At 43.5% G+C, this 18,785-nt stretch overlaps 1 protein-coding gene and 1 pseudogene across 4 annotated transcripts in view; one reads left to right on the top strand and one right to left on the bottom strand.

Moving 5' to 3' along the window:
- SLC36A3 (solute carrier family 36 member 3) overlaps positions 1-18,298 on the bottom strand; it is a 55,105-nt gene extending 36,807 nt beyond the window's left edge. For 3 of the 4 annotated variants that reach the window (XR_005529711.1, XM_039239442.1, XM_039239441.1), the window contains exons 1-4: positions 17,765-18,298; positions 14,300-14,390; positions 11,779-11,867; positions 8,819-8,914 (exon numbers count right to left, since the gene is read on the bottom strand). Coding sequence is in view for 3 of the 4 variants with exons in the window: in XM_039239442.1 (XP_039095373.1) it covers positions 8,819-8,914; positions 11,779-11,867; positions 14,300-14,390; positions 17,765-17,895 (407 nt within the window). In the remaining variant the exon portion in view is untranslated. The remainder of the gene's footprint in view (positions 1-8,818; positions 8,915-11,778; positions 11,868-14,299; positions 14,391-17,764) is intronic. The other variant, XM_039239443.1, reaches the window with a different exon arrangement.
- Positions 6,579-8,400, top strand: LOC120236567 (annotated as a pseudogene).
- Positions 18,299-18,785: the final 487 nt, after the last annotated feature.

Below are 18,785 nucleotides of genomic sequence, written 5' to 3'. Positions count from 1 at the left end.
AATCAGAGTGATGCTGGCTTCATAAAATGAGTCCGGGAGTTTTCCTTCGACTTCTATTTTTTGGAATAGCTTGAGAAGAATTGGGATTAATTCTGTTTTAAATGTCTGGTAGAATTCCCCAGGGAAGCCATCAGGTCCAGGGCTCTTATTTGTTGGGAGATTTTTGATCACTGATTCGATTTCTTCACTCGTTATGGGTCTGTTCAGGTTTTCTATTTCTTCCCGTGTGAATTTTGGTAGTGAGTGTGTGTATAGGAATTTGTCCATTTCTTCTAAGTTGTCCAGATTGTTGGCATACAATTTTTCATAGCATTCCCTGATAATTGCTTGTATTTCTGAGGGGTTGGTCGTCATAAGTCCATTTTCATTCATGATTTTGTCTATTTGGGTGCTCTCTCTTTTCTTTTTGAGAAGCCTGGCTAGAGGTTTGTCAATTTTGTTTATTTTTTCAAAAAACCAACTCTTGGTTTCATTGATCTGTTCAATTGTTTCTTTGGTCTCTATGTTGTTTATTTCTGCTCTGATTTTTACTATTTCTCTTCTTCTACTGGGTTTGGGGTGCTCTTGTTGCTCTGCCTCTAGTTCCTTTAGGTGAGCTGTTAGATTTTGGACTTGCGCTTTTTCTAATTTCTTGAAATAGGCCTGGAGTGCCACGTACTTTCCTCTTAGGACTGCCTTTGCCGCATCCCATAGAGTTTGGATTGTTGTGTTTTCATTTTCATTTGTTTCCATATATTTTTAAATTTCTTCTCTAATTGATTGATTGGCCCATTGATTCTTTAGTAGGGTGTTCTTTAACCTCCATGTTTTTGGAGGTTTTACAGACTTCTTCCTGTGATTGAGTTCAAGTTTCAAAGCATTATAATCTGAAAGTGTGCATGGTATGATCTCAGTTCTTTTATATTAATTGAGGGCTGCTTTATGTCCCAGTATGCCAGTATGTGATCTATCTTGGAGAATGTGCCATGCGCACTTGAGAAGAAAGTGAATTCCGTGGCCTCACGATGTAGAGTTGTGTATGTGTGTATATATACACATATCTGTCAAATCCATCTGGTCCAATGTGTCATTCAAGTCCATTGTTTCTTTAGTGATTTTCTGTCTGGTTGATCTATCCATTGTTATAAGCAGAGTATAAAGTCCCCTGCTGTTAGCACATTCTTATCTATAAGATTGTTTCTGTTTGTGATTGTTTTAAATATTTAGGTGCTCCCATATTCGGTGTGTAGACATTTATTATTGTTAGTTCTTCCTGATTGATTGACCCTGTAATTATTATATAATGCCCTTCTTCATCCCTTGTTATTGTCTTTAATTTAAAGTCCAGTTTGTCTGATATAAGTATAGCTACTCCAGCTTTCTTTTGACTTCCTGTAGCATGATATATATTTCTCCATCCCCTTACTTTTAATCTGAAGGTACCTTCTAGTCTAAAATGCATTTTTTGTAGACAGCAAGTAGATGGATTTTGTTTTTTAATCCATTCTGCTACCCTATGTCTTTTGATTGGAGCATTCAGCCCATTTACATTCAGTGTTATTATTGAAATATGTGGGTTTAGAGTCGTGTCCTTTGTGGGATTCATGCTTGTGGTGGTGTTTCTGGTATCTTGCATTCCTTGCAACATTTCCTTCAGAGAGTCCTCCTCAAGTTTTCTTGTAGGGCTGGCTTCGTGGTGACAAATTCTTTCAATTTTTGTTTATTTGGAAAGACTTTTTTTTTAAATTTTTAAATGTTTTTTATTTATTTCTGAGAGAGAGATAGCATTAACAGGGGAGGGTCAGAGAGAGAGGGAGACACAGAATCTGAAACAGGCTCCAGGCTCTGAACTAGCTGTCAGCAGAGAACCTGATGCGGGGCTTGAACCCATGAACTGTGAGATCATTACCTGAGCAGAAGTCAGACGCTTAACCGACTGAGCCACCCTGGCGCCCCTATTTGGAAAGCTTTTATCTCTCCTTCTATTCTGAATGACAGGATTGCTGGAAAGAGGATTCTTGGCTGCATATTTTTTCTGTTCATCACACTGAAGATCTCCTGCCATTCCTTTCTGGCCTGCCAAGTTTCAGTAGATAGGTCTGTCACCACTCTGATAGGTTTGTCTTTGTATGTTAGGGCCCTTTTCTCCCTAGCAGCTTTCAAAATTCTCTCTTTGTCCTTATATTTTGCCATTTTTACTATGATATGTCTTGCAGAAGATCAATTCAAATTACATCTGAGGGGAGTTCTCTGTGCCTCTTGAATTTCAATGTCTGCTTCCCTCCTCAGGTTGGGAAGTTCTCTACTATAATTTGTTCCAGGACTCATTCAGCACCTTTTCCTCTCTCTTCCTCTTCTGGGATTCCTATGATATGGATATTGTTCCATTTGATTATATCGCTGAGCTCTCAAACTCTTCTTTCATGTTCCTGGATTGGTTTGTCCCTTTTTTCTCAGTTTCTTCTTTTTCTATAATTGTGTCTTCTAAATCACTTATTCTCCTCTCTGCCTCTTCAATCCGTGCATTGGATGCCTCCAGTTTATTATGTATCTCATTTATCACATTTTTTAATTCATCATACCTATTTTTAAGCTCCATGTTGTTTGTAGCCATAGTTTCTTTGATGTCCTTCATGCTTTTTTTTTAAGCCCAGCGATTAATTTTATGATTATTGTTCTAAAATCTTGTTCAGTTATGCTGCTTATATCTGTTTTGAGCAGTTCTTTAGCTGTCAATTCTTCCTGGAATTTCTATGGAGGAGAGCTCTTTCGTTTCATCATTTTGGTTAGCTTTCTATCTCTTGTTAGTTTTAAAAACTTGTTATGTACTCTGCACCTGTGAGTGCTTCTGTATCCAAGAAGGCTCTTTGACTGTCCAGGGCCTATCTTTTCAGAAAGTGTTCTTTGAATGGTATCTCTTGATCTCTCTTGTTGATACCTTGGTTATTTTATTTTCCTACTCTTAGTGGTATTTGGGACTTTCCACCATGTGTACTTTGGCTTGTTTCTTGAGGTAGCCCTGGAGAAGAAAACAGACAGACAAACACACAGGGAACAAAGGCACACAAATGCACAAACAAATCAAACAAACATGCAAACCAAAAGGGAAAACGAAAAAATAAAGAGAAAAGAGGGAGGAGGGAAGGCGAACAATAGAAAATAAAAATACATAAAAATTTCAAAAAGAAGAAAAGAAAAGGAAAAAAGAAGAAACCCAATAGACAAAGAACAGTTTAAAGTATATAACCAGATTTCCCAGCTACAATTAAATAGCCGGTTGTATGCAGTGCTCGTTGAAGGGCATAGAGAAAGAGAGAGATGACAGGGCGGGGATGAGGCAAAATTGGAAATGAAATAAACAGTCAGAAGGGATTAGAAGCTTTTTTCAAAGAGCGAAAGGGTGGAATATGGTTTAAGAGGTGAGAGAGAGATGATGGTGTTATCCAGAGAAACTATATAGTCTGGTTACTCCTGAGAGAAAGAGATGAAAGGTAGGTAGGTGTAGAATTTACATCTAAAGAATGGATTAAATGTGACTGTTTAAGCAAGCCAGTGACCAGAATTAATCAGGGCAGTGCTCCGGTAAAAAAAAAAGGGGGGGGGGGATGAGGGCAGCTCTCTAGCAGGGATGGGCATGGTTTGATCCAACGCGACCTGTGGGAGTTCTGCCTTACGGTTGTGGGGAGAAGAGTGGTGGCGCCCCAGTCCCTTCTTGAACCAGGCGCTGCAACTCACTTCTTTGGCTGTGTAAACTCCCCGTGCCGGGGTCGCAGCCAAGGTGGTTCGCGCTCTTCATCCCAGGCCAGGCCTCATTTCCAGATCCCAGTCTGCACGCCCCACTGAAATTGCCGGAGATGCAAACTCACAGGCGATCCCCTCAGGGCACTTCCAAGCCTCTTGCCTTCCCCCTGGGGATTGAGCCAGAAGCCACTGCTCCCGTCTCCTCCAGGTCAGGGTGGCGAGCGAGGAGCAGTTTCATCCGGGGGGTCACCTGGGACAAGTGCGTCCTGCCTAGAGTCAGCTGGAGAGCGGGAAACCGGGTCCCTCTGTGTCTCGTCACCCGAAACACGAACTCTCAGGAAATCTCCCAGTTTTAAGCCCTTCTCCTCCCTTCTAGGGATCCAACTGAGGCAGAAGCACAAAGGCGCAGTCGCTGCGCGGCCCCTCAAGGTCGATTTGGTGTGCAGGGACTTGTTTGGGATGAGTGCGTCCCGCCTAGGGTCAGCTGGAGAGCGGGAGACCGGGTCCCTCTGTGTTCCGAGCGGAGGTTTTTCTGTTCCCCTGTGACAGGGACTGTGTCTTGAGTAGTTTCAACCTCTTTTTACCCTCTAACTCCCCGCAGAGGGGGATCACCGGGGTGTCTCTGGTCCCGGCCCGATTTTATCTTCCCCAGTTCTCACTCACGTTAGAAGGTTTTCTCAGTGGACACTGTCTCCTTTTCCTCCCAAACTCCTGGATTCTGTAAGGGTTCCTATGGCTTCAGGTCTTCTCTGTGTGAGATATGGGGTGAGTGCAATGTACGGAGTTCCCTACTTCTCCGCCATCTTGCCCCTCCCCCCTGTTACTTAGTTTTTGGATTCAGGACCTAATCAAGGTTATATATTGCATGTGGGTTTGTCTCTAGTCTTTATCCACATAGAACAGCCCTGTGAACACCCACATTTTTTGGTTTTCCATGACACTGGCTTTTGGAGAATAGCCCAAGCCAATCATCGTGTAGAATGTCCCACATTATGGACTTGGATGATTGGTTCCTCGTGATTAGATTCAGGTAAGTATTTTTGGCAAGCATAATATTTTGTATTTTTTCCATCGTATTGGGAACCACCTGGTATCCTGTGGCTCCACTGTGGTGAAGGCTGTCAGATCTCTCCATTGTAGCTGTACACTCTTGTTGTACAATCTAGAGGTCAAACTTTGAGACGGTATGAATATCCCATTCCTCTGAAAGTTCATTGATGACCCATGTCTGAATCAACTCTTTTATCAGTGGTAGCATGGTGATGGTTTCCTAATTCTTTCATTTTTTTCTGAATTTATCAACTGGCTTTTAAGAAAGATTTATTTATTTTTCTTTTTGTAGCACACACAAAAAAAAAACCCTGCACATTAATTTTTTAATTTTTTTAGTCTAATGTATAAGAACCCATTATTGTCATTATTTTTTTGGATTCTTCAATTGTCTCAAATTTGGAGATGCATTGATTTTTTTTTTAAGGGGACAAAAATGTGTTCCTTAGGTCAGTGTAGATGAGGTCAGGTGCATTCAGCGTGGGATGGCCGTGGACCTTAGATTGGTTTAGATCGCTGGTTTGCAAAGCAGGTCTGTAGTTCCAATTGCATCAAAATTGCCCGAGGTTTATGCAAGAAATACAGATTCCTCGCTCTCGTATCAGCTTATTGAATCAGAAGCTTGGTGGCGTCATGTGAGACCAGAACAGAGATGTTCTCTCTCCCTCTATTATGGAAATTTTCAAACAGACAAAAGCAATGGACAATAATCCGATGGTTTTTCATGTGCCCATTCCAGCTTCAATAATCATTAGCTTTTGGCCAGTCCTCTTCCATCTATCCCTTTCCCTTTACCACACATATGCTTGTTTAGTTGGAGTATTTGTAGTAAACTAGAGAACTCAAGGCACTTCATCTGTAAATAATTCCGTATGCTGTTCTTATGGACAAGGACTTAAAATACATATGTATTTATCTCCAACATGCCATGATCATCACTTGAAAAATTCTTTATATCATTTAATAACAGTCCATATTCAGATTTCTCCAGTTGTCTCGAAACTATCTATTTTACTGCTGATTTATTTATTTATTTATTTATTGGAGATTGAGAGATAGAGAGTGAGAGAGAGAACTTGAGCGGTAGAAGGAGAGAGAGAATCTTAAGCAGGCTCCACACCCAGCATGGAGTCTGATGCGGGGCTTGATCTTACAAACCGTGAGACCATGATCTGAGCCAAAATCAAGAGCCAAATGTTTAACTGACTGAGCCACCCAGGCGTCCCTTACTTCTGATTTCTAAACAAGTCTATACATTGCATTTTGTTATTATGTCTCTTAAGTTTTTAAAACTGCTATATTCCCCTTGCTCCGCTTTCTTTTTTTCCTTGTAACTTTTAACTTTTTGGTGAGTGTTGAAAACCCCAGAGAATTTATCCTGTAGTGTGTTTCACTTACTAGATTTCTGGTTGATGACTTCTTCATAATGTCAGTTATCATGTTTCTCCATCCCCTGTGTCTCCTGTGAACTGATATTAGATCCAGCAGCTTGACTAGACTGAGGTTCTTTATTTATCTCTCTGGTAAACATATTTCTGAGTCTCCACTGTATCTCATTATAAGACACACTGTGTCTGGTTATCTCATTTCTAAATATGAGATGCTAAGATTGATACCTGGAGTCAGGTGGGATAGTGTGGTCTTCCTTTATAAAGTTTCCCAATGACCTTTCACCTAACGGCTTGAGTAATCATTGACGATTGTTGCCTACATCAAGCTCCCAGGTATCTCTTAGCACACTCAAAATTACAAATTATTGCTTAAAATATTTCCCCAAATTCTTCTGCAGTTACTGGGCCTTTGGAGATATGGTGCAATGTAATGGGTGGAAGCTAGGTGTTCTGGATTCTAGTTTTTGCTCTGCCACTACATTCCTATGTAACATTGGGCAGCTTTCTTGCCCTATCTAGGCTTTATATTCCTCCATTGAATAGCATGGATATGGTGGTCTCTAAGAACGCTTCTTACTCCAAAGTTTTATTTTTGGGGTGCTATCGGAAACACAAACCTTGGTGAGAAAGGATGAGTGATTGTGAGTCATTCATTATTGCTGCCTCATGACCTCTGCTGTCTGATAATTAGAGTGACTCCTGATCAGGAGAGCAATGACCTCCTGAGAGCCCCAAGCTCCTCTGAGCTGCAGAAGTGATCTTGGCAGCCCCAGTACTGACTCACTACCTCCTGAAGGGCTCTGCTGGGAAAGGCCGAAATGTGAGGTTTTGTTCTAATTTCTGCACAACCACTATCTATATCTGTGTGTGGACATATTATATTTTTCCATATGAGCCTTGGTCATCTCATATTTCCAGGACAATAAAGACCCCATCTCCACAACCTTGTAGGAGATGATCAGAAGAGCTAATATATGGAAAAGCATCTTGTATACCAGGCACTTTTTACCAAGCAAGGGAGCAGCTTGAATGTTCACCATTAAGGGAAGGCTCCAATGAACTTGGCACACATCCCCACTGAGGAACATCGTGAGTCTTAAAAAATAATCAGGTAACCCCGGGACCATCTTACAGCTGCCACAGGATACCCTGAAGCTGCTGCCAGTGTTGAAGACTAGAGACAAGCCCAGGAAAGCAACATGGTACACCATGACCCCCGGCCCCTAGGGACAGCTCCTGTATTCGGGTTGGCCACAGCTGCTCATATTTATCCCCAGTTGGTGACATCAAGAGAGGGAAGGTCTTCATTGTTGGGGGAGCAGATCCAAATAGGAGCTTCACAGATGTCCACCCCATGGGTCCGAGAAGATACCAGTGGGATTTAGCCGCCTTGGAGGGCCTTTTGCCCTGTGACGAGCACGCCAGCTTTGTTCCCTCTTGTGTACCTCATAGCATCTGGGTGTCGGGACGTGCTGACTAGTGAGGAAATCAAAGTTGCCTGCACGTTCTGAATTCTGAAACTAGATGTGGACCATTCCTGAGGTGACCAGCCCCCTGCCAACCCCAAGAACATTCCACACATCATCCACAGCCATCGGAAACCAGCTGTATGTCTTTGCGGATAGAGAGAGAGGTGCCCGGCCCGTGCAGGATGTGAAGCTACATGTGTCTGATGCAAACCCTGTGACTTGGTCACAGACAGAGGCACTTGGAAAACCTCCACTCCCCTGGCATGATCATGTGGTGGGGGTAGCAGGGACAAAGCTCTCTGTCCTTGGAGGCTTGGGGGGTGGGGCACATTTTATGATGATATCGTCTTGATATAAATGACATGTGGCAGAAGCTAAGTCCCATGGGGCACCTCCCAGAGGCTGTGCGGCCCATTCAGCTCTATCCTGGGGGGCTGACTCCCACAGGAGCACTGGGTACCATGGATCAGAATCACGTAGAAGAGCAGCATTGGACCTTGCTTAACCTTGACAGTGTTCTACCCCTTGGCCCATTGGATCATTCCACCTGTGTCATTTCATGGCCAGTGATCTCTAAGAAAGAAGATTCCAACTCTGTCATTCATTCTGAGCTGTGATACTTAGAAAGAGGACCCCGCTGACAAAGGAGTGGCCCGTGGTGGTGATTCACTTGAGGAAAGCCTGACTGGTACATGCTTCCTTTTGTGTTTGGCAGGATGGATACAGAAGGGCAAATAGGCAGTAGTTGTATTGTGACTGTAGTTGACTGAAGAAACCCCACATTTTTATTAAATGACAAAAAATATATATATAATCAGGTAGATTTCTATGTCCCAGTGTGAAAAAAATGAGAAACGTATTGTTAAATGAAAGAGCCAATTTCCCAAAACAGCTATTCTAATTAGTGTAAGAGAAAATGCAAAATGAAATCTACATTTCCACTCTTGCAGGCATATTCAAGTACATGCAGAGAAAACATTTAGAGGAATAGTTACCACCTAGATATATCAGTGATTACGTATTGGATGAAGAGGGGTCGGGGACGGAGCTATCGGGAGATTCCCTGTGTTGTTCGGTGGTTTGTAAGAACATGTTCACTTAGGCCTGTGTAACCGAAAAGAAAGGAAGGTCAAGTGAGGATTATCAGTGTTATTACTATGCTGCTAGTATGTCAGCAATGAGTACTACCTGCCCCACACCGAGTGGGTCCTCAGCCAGGTGTTTGGGCAGGTCTCTAGGCTGTACATCATGGCCTCTCCATAGTTCACAAAAGTCTTTTGCAATCTAGGGAAAGGATAAGAATGTGTAGCTTAAGCCATTTTTGTTAAAGGTGCAATTTACATTTGAAATGAGTAATTATATCTTTATGTGTTAACATGGAACATCCTGGAAATTTTCCAGGAATGGTATTAATGGGATATTGTGTAATACACTTTAAAAGGTTTTGGGAATCTGCCTTTTCTTCTTTTTTTGTAGTTGTCTTAAATTTTTTTTAAATGTTTATTTATTTTTGAGAAAGAGAGAGAGACAGGGGAGGGACAGAGAGAGAGGAGACACAGAATCTGAAGTAGGCTTCAGGCTCTGAGATGTCAGCACAGAGCCCAATGCAGGGCTTAAACCCATGAATTGTGAGATCATGACCTGAGCTGAAGTCGGATGCTTAACCGACTGAGCCACCCAGGCACCACTGTAGTTGTCCCTTTAAACACTAATATTTACGTAAAAGAAAAATTTTAAGTAAACAGTAACTGTGCATTGACTTAGGTCTGCAAACCAGGAAAGCAGGGATGTGAAAGTTTTGAGGTGTGCACACCTAGGTAGGGGGAGGAGGAAATATGGGAAGAGGGGTTGTGGGTATGGCCAAGCCAGTAATGTTCTTTCCTGGACTTTATTCCTTCCTTCCCACTGCTGAGGACGTTGGGACACTTGAGATGCCTACCTCAGACCAGATCCCATGCAAACGTGGTACTCAGGCGTTGGCCCAGCACCCCTGTAGGATATGACACCCAAGTTCCAGTCTGTCTTGTCCCTCTTCCCTGCGTGCTCCTTCCTAAAGGCAGGGAAGGCCCTAGTGAGGAACCATCTGTGAGCAAGTGGGAAGAGCAGGTGGCCAAGGAATGGATCCCCAGTGCTAACTGAGGGGAGTAGCTGGGAGATGGAAGGAGACCAAGACTTGAGTCTTGGGTTTAAATCTCAACATACCCCCTCAGATGGCTAGGAGACCTTGAGCAAGTCTCCTTAGACTTCTGAGCCTCCGTGTTTTTCACACACAGTCTGGAGGTGGGGGAGGGGACAGTGACAGACGAATGGTGAGATGCTTTGGAAACATGGCTCAATCCTATTTTTATTATTGCTCATTGTGCTTGGCATTCTAAATATAAATGAGGTCACACTGCATAGAAGTGACAAACATATTAGTATGAGGGTTACAAATTCAAAAGGTATGGGGCCAGACAGGTATCAGTAATATGGTGAGAGGGGCTGGTTGTGCCACAGAGGGGGAAGAGGGGAGACAGTGGCAAACCACTGTCTGTTCTGAGAGGGACTTTTTTGTTGAGAGAGAGAGAGAGAGAGAGGGCACAAGTGAGTGGGGGCGGGGGGGGGGGGAGAGAAGCAGGGCTCTCCTGAAGTGAGATTTGAACTCATAAACAGTGAGATCGTGACCTGAGCCAAAGTCAGATGCTTAATCAACTGAGCTACCCAGGCGCCCAAAGAGGGACAGTTTGAGATTCGGTGCCCCTGAGGAATGAAGGAATGAGACCCCAGAGGTGCCAGATTGTCTAATTGGCAAGGAGAAGTTGGAATTTGCTTTTTTTTTTTTTCTAATATTAAATCGCCAGGCTAAAACAAAACAAAAACTGTGAAGCTCTTAGGCCATCAGTCTATTACCATTATATTAGAAAAAAAAGAAAAGAAAAGAAAAGAAAAACAAGTCATCGAAAAGAAAATCAGGAAAGGCTATCATGAATGGCTTAGGTGTCAGAAACCTACATGGTGATAAAATTGTCCCAGCAGGCTTTTGAGGGAGAAAATATACACAAAATGGTTAGAGTGGGGTCAGACAGGCCTTCGAATACCAGCTCTGCTGCTTCCTAGTCATGTGATCCTCAGCCAGGCATTTAACTCACTTAAATCTCAGTTTACTCATCTGTGAGATGGGGTTAATGATAGTGCCTGCCATAAAGGTTTACTGTAAGAAGTAAATAAAAGAAGGCTTGTAAAGCTCTGGCCATGTACCTGGCACATGTAATGGGGCAATACATTTAATTGCTGAATAAGTAAGTGCTCTTAAAAGTGTTTTGCCAGCTGGAAAGTGCCCTACAAGTTAGGTGTGACTAATGTATACTCCAGATACACCTATTTGCTTTTGATAATTTGGCTTTATGAAGAATTTCAGTTACCATCTCTCTCTACTTTGCCCTGGGGTCAGTTTCTGCACATCTACAAGGACCCCTTGGGGTTCGTGTGTTGTGGGAGCTTCTAAGTGCCGCAGAGAGAGAAGCACCAGGCAGCTGGCTATAAGGAATTACTAATTACTCATGGATGGTTGGTTTATAAATACAAAACCCTCACCATGGTTTGTCTTCATTGCATTTGACTTCTCTTTCAGGAATTTTTTTTTTCTTGCATTGGAATTTCAAATACGTAAACACTGAGTATTGTATGTATGCTTTATTAATGACTGGGGCCATTGTGAACTATTCATTTCAACTATGTTTCTTTGCTTTTATTAAACTGTCCTCAAAAGACAATTTCCCTAGAACAAAGCCCCCTTTCAAAGTGTGTGTCTTGGGGCTGGGGGAGGGTGGGCATGGGGAGTTAAGAGGGACGAAGGGCATTCTAAGTATCTTGCATGGTAGTGTATAGAGCATGCTTGCATCTCTTTTCACTTCTGATCTTTCCGTGTTATGGGTATTTAGGGTCAGAGGGTGCAGGAACTTGATGAAGTCATCCAGCAGGTTAGCAGAGCTGGGCCTGGACTTAGGGGTTTTCGGTTGGGACTTTATCATCCTCTCCACCAGCTCTATAGAATCTAGAGCAGCAGGTGCAGTGGCTGGAGAAGTGGCCGGTTAATGGGGTCAGTGGTCAAAGGAAACTCAACACAGACGGGGCTGGACACTGGGGTGATAGAGAAGCAGGATTCTCACCTCTGACTGAGGTGATGGGCGCAGTTCAACAGGATGACCATGCAGTGCACGGTGAGGACTCCAATGCCCAGCAGGCTGATAGGACCCACCTGAAGGGAAAAAGAAGTGGAGACAGTGAGCCATACACTGATCATTCCTGTAACCGGCCCTCTTCCAGTCTGGGTGTTGGACCCCTCTCATCGTACAGCTGCATCTGGGATGACGGTCCCTGCCTGAATGTCCTTGTGCCCCAGACGCTCCAGTTCAAATGCCCTTCTTAGCATCACGGCAAAGTGGCTGTCCATTCTCTGCTAGGATACTTCCCGTGACTACTCCACCACCTCCACAGACAGCCCACGCCTTTCCTCATTTGCCTTGAGTCCTGTCTTCTAGATCCCTTGTTCCTTTTTCACACCCTGGCCCCCACCCCCTCCAAGATACTTGAAGACCAAGTTTTCCTCTTACGATTTGGTTCTCTTCCTCCAGCATAGAGTTGTCAACAGGGGCATTTATGATATTTTCCAGATGATTCTTTGTTGTGGAGGCCCTGCTGTGCATTGTAGGGAGTTCAGCACGTTCCTTGGCCTCTATACAAAATGTCAGTAGCACGCTCTCTCCCCATGAGCTGTGACAGCTGAGAATGTCTCTAGACACTATAAATGTCCTGGGGGATGTATGTGCAAACTTGTCCCCAGTCAAGAATCATTGGTCTACTGTGTCTCATTGGTCATTAACTTTTATTTTTTTAAAGATTGTATATATTTAAGGTGTATGACATGATGATTTGACATGCATATACATAGCAAAACGATTACTACAGTCAAACTAATAAAAATATTTTATGCTCACATAGTTTCCACTTTTTATTTGTGTGATGAGATTAAAAAGCAGAGCTAGCTCATTGTTAATTCTAATCTCCCAGATGTGATCAGAAGGGCACAGAGTAAAGAGTGACTCTCACATCCTCTGTGCTGGACACTTGTGCCTTTATAGATATGACCTGATGTAACATTATCACCAAGATACAAATGAGAGATCAAGAACACCACTAGATTTCACTAGAATGTAGCCTCCTTATAATGGAAACTTCCTTTGATCTTGTTTACTTCCCCATTCCCAGGGTCTAAGAATGTACATAGTAGGTGCTGAATATGTATTCCTCAAATGAATCATGGCAAGATGGTATAATGGGAGATGGGCGGCAGATAAATCATCTAATGACTCTTGGGGAGCAAAAATCAGAGGATAAAAGAGCTAACAGCAAATACTCCACTGGCAAAAATAGTTTGGCTGAGGGCCATGTGGTAATAATACTCTTCAGAAGTTCTAGAACCCTGAGGATTTCAAAGGGGGAGAGTCTCATCTCTGGGTTAGAACTGTTACAGACTGGAAGTCAGAAGAAGCCAGGGTCTTGATATGCCTTCTTTTGACATGGGGACCACTTACCAGGCCTGGAGAGAAGGAGAAATTAGCATCACCTAAATGGAAATCATATACTTGGCCATTGGCTCAATTCGATAGCTATGCCTTGGGACTTCCTGTGTGTTCCTGTGTCTACAGCAGGCTTTGTGAGGAAGAGTAAAAATACATCAGAGTTCCTGCCCTCAGAGCTTTCACGGAAGTGAGGAAGGTAGGTATGCTAAAATGTTATGTCTCATCTTTGTATGTGCCGTAAGGATTCCAGGTGAGGAAGATAGGAGTTCTAGAAAAATACAAGGTGAAGGTGACATTGATTTTAATAGGAAACAGTAAAGTTTCACAGAGGAGGCAAGTTTCAAAAGGCAGAAACAAGGGAGAAGGAACCTCACAAGCAAAGAGGCAGAGGTGGGGTGACACCGGGTGTCCGGGGACTGATGACGCCTTTGTCATCCTCATCTTTCAAGCCCTGTTCTCACAGTCAGCCATTGTAATGGTGTGAAACAAGAGCTCACACTCACGTATCTGCAGGGACCAGGTACTAGGGTAAATGAGTGAGATGGGCTGGGGGCGTGGGGAGGCCTGTGGCAAGGTAGACCGTGTGCCGGTGTGTGAGTATGGTTGGTCTTTAAGAATAGCGGTGGGGTGGGAGAATAGGATGAAGGGGTTCAAAAGGTACAAGCTTCCAGTTAGGAGATAAACAGGTATGGGTAATGTGTAACATGATGGCTGTAGTTAACACGGGCATATGGTATGCTTGCTTGAAAGTTGCAAAATAGATGATATATATACATACACATGAAGAGATAGATGTTAACTAAACCTTTTGTTGTAATCTTTTTTCAGTGTATGTCAAGTCATTATGTGGTATACCTTAAACTTCCATGGTACTCTATGTCATTTATATCTCAGTAGAACTGAGGGGACAAAAGAGAGTAATGGCCTGTCACCTCCAGGCACACTCCATTTGACTCCAGTGGATTGATGCCAAGAAGCACATTTCCTATTGCAAAAGGTATCCCCAAATAGCCCATTGATCAGCAGTGCAAAGGCCTTCAGGGCCTACCACCTCTTATCCCCCACCCCAATGGGTAAGCCTAGTTTCCGTCACACAGATCCTTCTTACCAATAAGCCGGCATTTTTCATGGCCAGGGGAAGCCCCAGGAGCCCTGTGCCAATGTTGCATTTCAATAAGTGGATCAAGGTTTGCATCCTCCTGTAGGGAAGAGTAGGGAGACAAGCGGGTATGTTAGCGGATGGGAAAGGTGATCCAAAGCTCAGGCTCCTTCTAGCATCTTCAGCACCCTCCGCCCTTTGGGAGGAGGACAAAATCAGATGAAGTGAATTCTAGAACATCTGGTCCAGGGCTGGTGCTAGTTTAGGTGACTCAACAAATATTGAACACACAAGAGGCTCTAAAGAAAAGGTTAACAATTGCTACCATTCTGAATAAGCCCCTAGTACCAGTTTATTCATTAATTCATCTAATGACTTATTTTACTGTTTATTCACTCAAATAATATGTATTGGGACTTTCTAGATGCTTGGTAGGTATCTAGGTGGACAATGAAAAAACTAAAAATTTTCTTAGTTTATAGAGTAATTATTGATGCCAGTTCGTTTATTAATTCACTCACTAGAAGAAAACCATAACCTCTCTTGGTATGTGGAGTGTTTACTGGTTCTAGTTCATTCCTTCATCCATTTACTCAACCAATATTCCAGTGAACTGCTCCATGCTCTGCACTGGATGCAATTTAATAACAATTGTTACTGTGTGTACAGAATGCTAACTATGAGCCTTGTAGGGTGCTGGGTACCAGAGCATTCTAAATGCTCTCCATGCCTGTGCTGGCAGTTTCTACTCAGGCACCACCCATGCACTGGAGAGGGGGAAGGGGGAGCAGAATCATGAGAAGAGAATCAAGAAGGAACTGAAATGAAAAGCTGAGTGCAAGAGTAATGAGCTCAGAGGTAAGGAGCACTGAGTTCTGAGTTCTAGATCTGCTGTTAACCTACAAAATTTGGTTCCTACTTTGGAAAGACCCTTAGCTGCTTACATCTTCTGTTTCTTCATCTGCCAAAAAAGAAAGATAGAGGGAATAATTATTGCCCTGACTACCTCCCAGGGAAGTGATGAGAATCAGAAGAGGTAATGACATGATGAATCTTAGAATCATGAAGTGCTTCTTTTTTTTTTTTTTAAATATTTTATTTATTTTTGAGAGAGAGATAGAGACAGCATGAGCAGGGGAAGATCAGAGAGAGAGGGAGACACAGAATCTGAAGCAGGCTCCAGGCTGTGAACTAGCTGTCAGCACAGAGCCCTATGCAGGGCTCGAACCCACGAACCGTGAGATCATGACCTGAGCTGACTTTGGACGCTTAACCGACTGAGCCACCCAGGCGCCCCAATCATGAAATGCTTCTAAGATGCAAGGCATCATCACCGTCACCACCACCATCATCATCACATCCTCCTCCTCCTCCTCAGCAATACTACAGCCTTTGGTCTGACCTTATGGTGCTCACCTGCTAGAAGGGCCTCCTTGAAGGGGAAGTGGAGCTGGGAGGATAGCAAACAGGCAAGTAACGGCTGATTGAAGTGGGTAGACGTGTCCCCTCCTTCATATAAGACATACAAGGTGCCTTGAGGAGGCCATTGGAGGTCTTCCTTGTGCAGTCTTAGAACTGTCTAGAAACAGCTTAGCATGGTCACACAGCAAGTCCCTTAGAGACTGAGCTCATGTCTCTAGGTCTTTGTCTCATTGGTTAGGGAATCAGGGCCATGTCCAATCTTACAGTTCAGTACTGACCTGGGAGAGGCCTGGGACCCCCCTGACTTCTTGTATCTTCATTAGTTCAGTCTATTCACCTGAGGATGGGGGGCACCTGCTGTACCTTCACTTCCAAGAGGCTACTTTTATAACCTTTATTTCTTGATAACTACAATTATTGGAAAATATGTCAAAGCAACAAAACGAAACAAAACAGCACTCTTTATCTTTTGTCAATTACTTGATAGTAATTTCTCCAAAAGATCTGCTCTTTCTACCCCCTTCCTGTCCTCTGTCCTTCCATCCCTCACTTCTTTCCTACAGCAGCATCTTTTCCAAGTTGAGTTAGATCTCTTGGAAAAAGTGAGACCAACTTTTGGAGAAGCTATGTGCCCTGGCTAACAGCATTCCGCATCAGGGACTTGGATGGTAAAGCACGTGTGGGGATTTTTAAAAACATAACTTTATTTTTCCTTGAAAAATGATACATTGCCCTTGTAAAACAAAATAGTGGAATTCCACTAACTGGAAATAACCACTGTTAGCATGTTGGCTAACATTCCTCTCGACGTTTGTTTGTTTTTAAATGCACACAGTTTTACACAAGGAGAGCCATTATAATACTGTATCCTAAATTACTTTTATGACTAGTGCACCTTACACACTTTCCACCAACATCACTTATAATGTCTGTATTGTATTCTACTGTATGTATGTATCATATTTTATTTAAATAATCTCCTACTGTTTCCAAATTGTCAATATTATAATCGGTGCTTCGATAAAATGATCATGTGCACGTGTGTTATTACGTCATTAGGAAAACTCCTAGAAGTGGTATTTATCAATCAAAGGATATAATTATTTATATCTATACTTAAGAATACCTAAGTAACACAACTGTATGAAATTCAAAAGGTAAAACAAAAACAAGAACCAAAAAACCTTACATAGTTCCTATAAATCTCTCTGCCTCTGAGTTTCCCAATTCTCTTACCTCCAAGGAGCCACTGAAGCCAGTTGTGTGTGTGTGTGTGTGTGTGTGTGTGTGTGTGTGCACGCGCGCGCGCGTGCACATGTGTTTACTTCCAAAGGAAGCATATACCATAAGTATTTGCATGTTTTGTAAAAATGTTTTTATTTAAATTCAAGTTCGTTAACGTACAGTGTAGTATTAGTTTCAGGAATAGCATTTGTATGATATAAATACGCGTTAGGATTTGACATACCTTACAACATTGCTATCTGGAAAAGTCTCAGCTTAATTCTTCCTAAAAGGACCAGAGGAAGGGCATTTTCCGACATCCTTATCAACACTGGGTATTGTCACTTACAGTCTCATTATTCCCAAGGCTATTATCCAATCTGATTACTAGATAAGAGTCTAACCGGCAATAAAGTTCTAAGAAAAAGTTCCATGTGTCTGAGTTTATAGCAGTGAAAGTAGGGACATGAGGCTAGGAGGGCTTATAGGGGAAAGGGAGGGAGAGAGTAAATAATAGTAGATGTAGAAAGAGAGGAAAGCGAGGAAACGGGAAGGGTGAGCAGCCAGCCTCTGAGAAAAGTGTTGCTAGAAGCAAGCTCGTGTTGGGGACGGTCCCTCTGTCTGGATTCTCTGCAACAACCGGGAAGCACGGTGATACCCAGAGCCACACGGATCAACCTCCTCAGATTCTGCGCTCATGTTTCCTCCGTGCATCTCCTGTTCAGTGGAGGTGCAGGTGTTAGGAAGAGGGAATTAGGCAGGTGTGGCCCAGGGTTGTGAAGGCAGCCGTGCTTGCCTCGGAGCTGGAGGGGCGGGACAGCCACTTACGATAAGCCATTGGCCTCCTCAGCAGGACGGGCGTTCTCTGCAGTGACCGTGCTGCTCCTCTCCAAGAGTGCCTTGGACCCATCGTCCAGGGAGCTGGAGTCACTTTTGAGGTCCCTTCCAAGCAGTGACATCTTCAACAAGGTGGGTAGGTGGTGGCAGCTCAGGGTGAAGGCCTGATACAGCCTTGACCCAGCCTCCCATGAGTTTTCCTCCAGGGAAACCAAGGCTGCAGGCCTAGACTCTGGTTCCCGTTTCCCGAGGGCGCTTGACCCAGACTGAGGCCCAAATGTGCAAATCAGTGGGGCGCTGGTGGCAGGAGAAGCTGATGTTACTGTGCGTCACCTGGTTTTGGAGACACTTAGGGGAATCTCATCTCAGCACGACCCCCAGGGCCCCTCACGATTGGTCGACTACACGCCAGGACTCATTCGGGCTTCCAGTCCCTCCCAGTTCAGCCCTTAATGCTATAGGGCAAAGTGAACAGTGTACCTGGGAGGAGGGAGGCACCATTGGACCGCAGGTCCTGGTGCCCGGATGTGGGGCCAGGCTCAGCGCCGTCTACCCGTGCGAGAGGAAGCCAGAGCTACCTCACAATGGAGGCTGCCCAGCCAATAAGGTGCCGCAGAATCCCAGGATGCAGGTGTGGTCCAGCCCAGGGTGGGAATGAAGAGTAGCTTTTCAGGCCCCAGTGCTACCTGCTCAGAATTCCTGTACAGGAATGGTGTGTGGATTGCCACCTGTTTGGAATGGAGCACAAAAGTAAACTTAAAAAGCATCATTTATTCAATGATTATCTATCTATCATTATCTATCTATTGAATAAATATATCAAAGATATATTTATTTGAAATATATCTACTGAGCACCTAAGATATACTAGGCACTTGTTCTGCCTGCTGGGACTACATTAGAGTAGAAACATACTACAATCTCATGGGTCAGCAGTCCAGTGAGGAGACAGACAATACACCAAGTAGGTATTAGTTGGTAATAAGGACTATAAAGGAAAATAATGCAGTAA

This window comes from Hyaena hyaena, unplaced genomic scaffold (genome assembly GCF_003009895.1).
Source record: "Hyaena hyaena isolate Hyena2069 unplaced genomic scaffold, ASM300989v1 scaffold_157, whole genome shotgun sequence".
In the NCBI taxonomy this organism is placed as follows: Eukaryota; Metazoa; Chordata; class Mammalia; order Carnivora; family Hyaenidae; genus Hyaena; species Hyaena hyaena.
This window is presented reverse-complemented; position numbering and strand designations above follow the sequence as displayed.